The sequence below is a fragment of the Anolis sagrei genome, chromosome X, assembly GCF_037176765.1.
Source record: "Anolis sagrei isolate rAnoSag1 chromosome X, rAnoSag1.mat, whole genome shotgun sequence".
Classification (NCBI taxonomy): domain Eukaryota; kingdom Metazoa; phylum Chordata; class Lepidosauria; order Squamata; family Dactyloidae; genus Anolis; species Anolis sagrei.
In genome coordinates, this window is record NC_090034.1 from 48,286,712 (window position 1) to 48,295,189 (window position 8,478).

At 45.1% G+C, this 8,478-nt stretch overlaps 1 protein-coding gene across 2 annotated transcripts; it reads right to left on the reverse strand.

Annotated features, from left to right (window-relative positions):
* Positions 1-2,774: 2,774 nt before the first annotated feature.
* LOC132781238 (zinc finger protein 485-like) lies at positions 2,775-8,478 on the reverse strand. 2 transcript variants are annotated; one of them, XM_060785333.2, is made up of 5 exons: positions 8,415-8,478; positions 6,000-6,159; positions 5,665-5,791; positions 5,346-5,459; positions 2,775-5,134 (listed from the first exon to the last, which is right to left on the reverse strand). In XM_060785333.2, the coding sequence occupies exons 2-5, from the start codon at positions 6,027-6,029 to the stop codon at positions 3,747-3,749; spliced, it is 1,659 nt and encodes a 552-aa protein (XP_060641316.2). In that variant the 5' UTR covers positions 6,030-6,159; positions 8,415-8,478; the 3' UTR covers positions 2,775-3,746. The 2 variants fall into 2 exon arrangements, with proteins under 2 accessions (XP_060641316.2, XP_067329422.1); XM_067473321.1 differs by lacking the exon at positions 8,415-8,478 and adding an exon at positions 7,972-8,030.

Here is an 8,478-nt window from a genome sequence, read left to right on the forward strand (position 1 = left end):
CAAAACCAATGCCATTTTCTGCACTGAAAATAAGACGTTGGCACCAAGGGGCCACATTCCAATAAGGGGATGCCTACCCAGCGTGATCGCTCCACCATGCCAACTTGGGCCCAGGTTCCATGGCACCATGTGGGCACCTTGAGGGCACCTTGGCCTGCGTTCCCCAATTGGGAAAATTGGCAGAGACGTGGCCTAGAGGGGTCATAGGGAGAGCAGACTCGACAAGGCAGGATGGATTGAGCCAAGGAGGGTGGAGGAGGAGGAGGAGGAAGAAGGGAAAAGCACACACTTCCCCCTCTGCTTCCTAGCATTGTGTCGCCAAGGGGGTCAAGGCAGGATAGACCTGGAGAAACACTTAGGAGGCTTCCTTTGGGTGGCCAACACCCAGCCAGGGAGAAAAACAAGCATTCGTGCACCCCTCACCCCCCCTTGGCATGAAGAACCGTAGGCTCAGCATTGGCTTCATGCTGCCGCTCTAATCTCTGGAAGCAGACATTCCCTTTGACCCAGAAGGGAGAGCAGAGAGCAGAGGGCATGTGCAAAGAACAACAGAAATTCATTAATAATGATAATGATAATAATACAATCATAATATTAGAATAACATAATATAATAATTATAATAAATAACATAATATAATAATACAATCATAATATTAGAATAGTATAATATAATAATTATAATAACATATTATTATTTATTTATTTTGATTTATCTGAAACATTTATATTCGGCCCTTCTCACCCCGAAGGGGACTCAGCGTAGAGCACAACATATATACGGCAAGCATTCCATGCTGGAACATAAAATAGCTATAAATATACACAAACACTAAAATCAGTTATATCAACTTTAAAATCAGTTGTTTAAAACCATCTCAAAACACCATGCTGGCACCGGTGTTATAATATAATTTATATTATTATTATTACTATTTTCTGTTGCTTTTTGCTCTCCCTTATGGGTCAATGGGAATATCCAATGCCGAGGCTGTGGTTCTTCATGCCATAATAATAATAATAATAATAATAATAATAATAATAATAATAATAATTTATATTATTATTACTATTACTATTATTATTATTATTATTATGTGCAGTTGGTTTTTGCCTCCCTTATGGAACAAAGGGAATGTCTGATGCCAAGACTGCAGTTCTTTGTGCAATAATAAGCATATGACATAAATTATTATAATATTATTATTATTAATAATATAATATATAATATAACATATAATATTTAATATTATATTATTATTGCACAAAGAACTGCAGTCTCAGCATTGGACATTGCCTTTGATCCATAAGGGAGACTAAAAACCAACTGAACATAACAATAATAATAATAATAATAATGTAACATAATATAATTATTTATATCATCATTATCACCTTCTTCTTCTTCTTCTTCTTCTTCTTATGGGTCAAAGGAAATGTCTGATGCCGAGACTGTGGTTCTTTGTACCATAATAATAATAATAATAATAATAATAACAACATAATAATAATAATTTATATCATTATCATATTATTATTATTATTATTATTTTCAGTTGCTTTTTGCTCTCCCTTATGGGTCAAAGGGAATGTCTGATGCTGAGACTGTGGTTCTTCATACCATCATAATAATAATAACAACAACATAATAATAATAATAATTTATATCATTATCATATTATTATTATTATTATTATTATTATTATTATTTGCAGTTGCATTTTGCTCTCCTTTATGGGTCAAAGGGAATGTCTGATGCTGAGAATGTGGTTCTTTGTACCATAATAAGGATAGCATAATAATAATTTATATCATTATCATCATCTTATTATTATTGTTGTTGTTGTTACCAGTTGCTTTTTGCTCTCCCTTATGGGTCAAAGGGAATGTCTGCTGCTAAGGGTGTGGTTTTTGTACCATAATAATAATAATAATAATAATAATAATAATAATAATTTATATCATTATCATCTTATTATTATTATTATTATTTGCAGTTGCTTTTGCTCTCCCTTATGGGTCAAAGGGAATGTCTGATGCTGAGACTGTGGTTCTTCATACCATAATAATAACAACAACAATAACAATAATAATAACATAGTAATTTATATCATATTATTATTATTATTTTCAGTTGCTATTTGCTCTCCCTTATGGGTCAAAGGTTTGGTGCTGAGGCTGCAGTTCTTCGTGCAATAATAATAATAATAATAATAATAATAATTTATATCATCATTGTATTATTGTTATGTTCAGTTGCTTTTTTGCTCTCCCTTATGAGTCAAAAGGAATGTCCGATGCTGAGGCCATAATATAATAATAATAATAATAATAATAATAATAATAATAATAATAGACTCTAGGAGACTTAGCTTCCAATTCCTGCTTGACCGCAAAAACCCTTGAGTGGCAGGAACATCATGTAATCTATTCACCTTGTCGATTCAGAGTGAAACCCGGAGCAGATTGATTGCCCCCATGGAAGCCTCTCTTGAGTGGAAAGGCTAATGTTATTTTTTTTTAAAAGGAAAAGTGGGCTCTTAGAGCTGAAGGGAGCTCCCTGGTACCATCTGCTGGTGAGAAGCGTGCATAGAATCATAGGCAGTATTTGAGGATGTACAGAGAGCCACCCCATGCTACAACCACAACGGAGTCTCCCATATTCTTAGAGGTATGTGAGCATGTGCAGAGAGCTAGAGTTGGAGCGGTGTCCTCCGTAGTCCTAGAGGAGGAGGTCTCTGAGCATGTGCAGGTGTTTTTATTATATATATATATATATATATATATATATTTGCAAAATATGAATACAGGTCTCGGGACTGCCTTAGGCACTTTAACAGGCAAATAATAAAACTAGAAGACACAGGTCTCTACCTGGGCAGGCACACAATGTGCTTGCGGATACAATTACATTAGAAGAGGGAAATCACAGCATTGTCTTCTGCCAAAGTCCATGTCAGCAGCTTGGCCAATCTGGTCCAGGTTTTAGCCCAAAGGTGCAAGAAAGGCTGGTTGTTACTGAATGGATAGGCTTCAGCACCACGGATAGTTCAAGGCCTTCTCCAAAGTGCTGATTCCCAGTCTCCAAACAGGCATGAGCTTGAGAAAGTCCATATTTTGTTATTGGCGTTGTTGCTCTGCTGACATTTTAAAATATTGCATATTTCATGACACTTTGTTCTAACACAAGGAGAATATAGGAAGATGACAACCCAGAGAGATGTCACAGAAATGCAGGAAATCAAAGGGTTTCTGGATTCAACATGGTATTGGAAGGGGTACCACGGGGCATCTAGTCTGACCCGCTGCTGGTATAGGAATCCAGGAAGAAGAACAAGGCTGGTTTATACCCGCCACGTTCCAAAAGAATCGGTGCCCGTTGTGGCCTAGGAAATGCCCCTTGGATTATGATGCCAGGAAAGGAGACATGAAGAAAGGAGGTGCCATTGTGTGACACCCACATGTCCAATCCCCTGGAAGAGGTGCCTTGAAGGTTTGTCCTGTTTTAAATGTGCCAATGAAGCACTTGTCATGATCCTACCAGTGCAAAGCTGTGGCACAAACCTGGGCAAAGGCCAGTGAAACCATCCTGTTCCGCTCTCCAACTGCCTGGCATCAAAACATGGGTCAGTGCTATGTCCTTGCTTGCACCAAAGGGTAGCATGGTCCTGCCAGGATAGAAACCAACTCGCTCCATCACTAAGTTTGTGCCACTCTGCCAATCACTCTCCAGCTACCAGTTTAGATTCACACCGGCGCTTGCCAGGTGGTGCCAGTTGGCCCTTTGCCCACTTTAGGGTCCTGGAGGTTGAGTAAGAGCAGGGTGCCCACTGAGACGGTCTTCAAGCTCAGGATGTTCATGCCCTCTGGGGGAAGGGCTGCCCCCGATGCTGGCAAACAGGGACCCCACACCGCCGCAATGGCCTCCTCGCCAGAGTTGCCCTTCAGCATATGCATTCGCTGGTGCTTGGCAAGGTGGGCACTCTGGCCAAAGGTGCGCTCGCAGTGGGCACACTTGAGGGGCTCCTCACTCGCATGGAGGCGCCGGTGGCGGATGAGGGTGGAACCGCGCCGGAAAGTCTTCTCGCAGTGAGGGCACTGGTAGGGCTTCTCACCATCGTGGAGACGCTGGTGGCGCATGTACTCCTGGCGGCAGGTGAAAGTGGCGTTGCAGGAGGCGCATGGATAGGGCTGCTCCCCGGTGTGGATCCGCTGGTGCCACACAAATTCCTGCTTGTAGCGGAAACTCTTGTCACAGCCAGGGCACTTGTAGCTCTTCTCACCCGAGTGGCTGCGTTGGTGCCAGGCAAACTCCTGCTTGAAGCGGAAGCTCTTCTCGCACTCGGGGCACTTGTAGGGCCGGTCGCCCACATGCGCCCGCTGGTGCCACATGAACTCCTGCTTGAAGCGAAAGCTCTTCTCGCACTCAGGGCACTTGTAGGGCCGCTCAGCCGCATGGCTCTTAAGGTGCCAGGCCAGCTCCTGCTTGAAGCGAAAGTGCTTCTGGCAGGTGGTGCACTGATGGGGCCACTCGGCAGCATGTGCCCGCTGGTGCCAGCTGAGCTCCTGCTTGTGGCGAAAAACCTTGTGGCAGGCCCCACACTTGTAGCTCTTCTCCCCAGCATGGACCTTCTGGTGCCAGGTGTATTCATGAGCAAAGCGGAAGCTGCGCTCACACTTGGTGCACTTGTAGGGTCGCTCCTCCCTGGGGGGTCTTGGCCGAGGTGGCAAGCAGTGGGCACAGGCACAGGGCAGGGCCTTTGTGAGGCCCCTTTCGCACTCGAGACAGAGCTGCGCAGCACCCCCTGCACCCGCGGGACGGGCAGGGAAGCATTTCTGGCAACGGGTGCAAATCAGCAGCATCTCCTCTGGGGCACTCTCTGTGGGCCAGAAGGCTTGGAATGCCATTGGGGCCACTTGCCTGCCTATGGCACAGTTTGGCCACCAGAGCTGGGTTGGCCATTGCTCCAAGGCAGACACTCCACCGGCGTTGAGCTCAGGCCAAGGGGGCAACTTGCAAAGGGTGCCATCCTCCTGGCTGCCCTTCAAAGCCTTCAGGTGCCCAGCATGGCATGGCAGGCCAATGGGGTTTTCTTCCAGGTTTGATTCCGTCTTGATCTGGACTTGGCCCACTCCTGCAAGGAGAGACAACAGGCCAGTTATAGAGGACCAGAATGACTGTTGCCCCAAGTGGACAATTGCCAGGTACTGAGGGTGGCATCAAGACATCAGAGCGGCCCACAACCCTATGCCCTGAAGTATCGGATCCATATTTCCCACCCAAAGGGATGACTGCATGCCAGCCCCATGATCTTTGGGTTGAGATGAATACCCAGGTAGACTTACCCAGACAGTCCAGGTTCGAGGCCTCACTGCCCTTGGCATCCTGGCCTTCACTGCTCCAGGGCTCCTCTCCCCGTTCCATCCGCAGGAGGATCTCCGGCTTGTGATTGGCGAGGTCTAGGCAGAGAAGCACAGAAGCATGTCCCACAATTCCACAGTCCCAGGAGACTACAGCCCCCTGAATCCCCTGTTCAGCATGTTGGGAGTTGCAGTCTGCAAGACAAGCATGTCCAATGCATTCTGCCACCTGATGCTGAGCAGACTGAAATCCAGAACACATGTCGAAAGAGGGCAACTAGGCCAAGCAAGGGCTATTAGTTACCTAAAGAGCGGAGGGTCTCATAGTTGTCCCGCATCACCTCTTGGTAGAGTGCCTTCTGCCAACCCGCCAGCTGTGCCCACTCCTTGGGTGCAAAGGCAATGGCCACATCCTCAAAAGTCAGCGGCTCCTGGAAGAGGGGCAAATGGGGCATGGGGTTCGTTGCATAGGCAGAAGACACAAGCCAGCCATTTGGGAACTCCATTTGCATCCATTAAAACAAGGCAAGGGCGAAGGAGGAAAGTGGGAGACTAGCCGGGACACTTTAAAGCAGCGGGAACACATTGGGATGGAGGGCACCATGGGAATGGCAAATCTTTGCCAGCTGTGTCACCTACCTGAGGAAGAGACCCAGCAGCCCCAGCCATGTTGTTCTCCTTGAAGCCGTGCCAACCTGAGAAGGCATTCAGTCCGTGGGCTTTTTGGGGCGGCACTGTGCCCGCTTCGTAGGCAGCCCTGGTGCCACCAAGGAGAGACCTCCCTCTGCAGCTCCGTCACCTGAGAGAGAAAAAGGAAGAGGTAAACACCAGCTTCCAAAGCTGGCTATTTGCATGTGGCTGATGCAAATCAGGGCCTGGCATCCATGCGGTATGCAAATGTTGCCTCTTCTTCCCAGCATGTCCTGCTTCTTGGGAAAGGTCTGGGCAGCCCAGCCACCCCCCACCCCTCGCCAAGCGGGATGGAGAAGCCATTGTGGGCCTGGGATGGCATGAGAGGCCCTCTCCAGGGTGCTGATCCCATGAGGAGGTTGGCATTCGGCCCCTTGGAAAGCACCTTGGACATAAGAAAGAAAATTGTGGCACAAAGGAGCCTAATTGACCCAAACGCACAAGACAGTGGCCCCTTGGAACCATTCAGGCCTGCAAACAGCTGGAATAGTTACAGCCTAGGAAGTTGGCACACGATCACAAGAAAGGGCAGGAGCAAAGAGTTGTCAAGTGAAATTAAATAATCATAATCATCCTCATCCTCCCACATACGCAATATGCCAGTGCATGCCTTCCCTGTCCGGCTCCTTCATGCAAATTGTATGCAAATGCTGCCCACAATGTGCTGGGCAAAGAATGCAAATCAGCCGCAGCCCAGGCGTTGCCATGGCGGCCTGGCGAACTGGGCATGGGCACTAGAAAGGCCCGGCACAAGGACCACACTGGTCCCTTCCCAAGAAAGCCTGGTGGTTTCTCAGGCCTTCCAGGCCCTGCTGAGCGACAACTCCCATCATTCCTCACCACTGGTGATATGGACTGGGGATGCTGGGAGTGGAAGTCCAGCAACAGTAGAAGACTTTCCGAATGGATGAGATACAAATGATGGTGGGTGGATAGATAGATAGATAGATAGATAGATAGATAGGATAGATGAGATATATAGATGGATGGATAGACAGATGACAAGTAAGATAGATACATCAACTGAGAAAGATAGAGAAAGTGGGGGGAGAGAATTTTATATATATATATATATATATACACACACACACACACACACACACACACACACTGTAGTAAATTTATATATATATATATATACACACACACACACATATATATATATAAAAATTTACTACAGTTATACCCCGCCCTCTCACCCCAAAGGGGACTCAGAGTGGCTTACAGGTTATATGTATATACAATATATTATATATTATTCGCATAGCACAATATTAGCATTATATGTTACTATATTGTACCATACCACTATACTAATATTATTAGTAATATTGCATGTAATATATAATAAATATTATTATAGGAGCCCCCGGTGGTGAAGGGTTAAACCCCTGTGCTGGCAGGACTGAAGACCGACAGGTCGGAGGTTCGAATCCGGGGAGAGGGCGGATGAGTTCCCTTTGTCAGCTCCAGCTCCCCATGTGGGGACATGAGAGAAGCCTCCCACAAGGGTGGTAAAACATCAAAACATCAGGGCGTCCCCTGGGCAACATCCTTGCAGACAGCCAATTCTCTCACACCAGAAGCGCCTTGCAGTTTCTCAAGTCGCTCCTGACACAACAAAAAATAAGTTAGTAGTAGTAGTAGTAGTATATTGTATTACATTTTAATATTATTATCAATATTATATGTATATACAATATATTATATTATTAGCATAACACAATAGGATAGATGTTATACCATTATACATTATTATATTGTACCATACCACTATACTGTAATATTTTAGTAATATTACATGTAATATATAATTATATGATAGATAAATGGAGTAGGCAGGGAAACGGATTGATAGGCAGAGAAAATAGATTGTATTCTATTCTATCGATCATCTTGTCTGTGGATTTATCTATCTTACCTGTCTTCTGTCTATCTTATCTGTCGATCACCTTCTCTATCTGACAGATAAGATAGAGACAGAGAGAGATGACAGGTCAGATAGATAAATCGATAGACAAGACGATAGATGAGAATAGATTGATAGATGGCATGAAAGATGAGAGAGAGAGAAGATCTTAGAATAGACAAGATCAGCTGATAAGAGACAAGGAGATAGGTAAGGTAAGATGGATGGATAGCTTACATGAAAGATAAGAGAGAAGGTATTGGAATAGATGAATAGATAGATAGATAGATAGATAGATAGATAGATAAGCAGAGGCCCTGCCCAGTTTGTTTATTATGTGCCAGGCACCTGTGCCTTTAAAGCCTCTTGACAGCTGGAAGTGGCTGCCTTAAAGGCACAGGAACCTTGCCTGGGTGGGCACATGGCAACCTTCCCCCAAAGGAACCCCTTCTTACCTCCCATTGATCCTGATCCGGATCCAGCCCATGGAAGCAATGGCTCCTAAATCTGGGGGAGAAA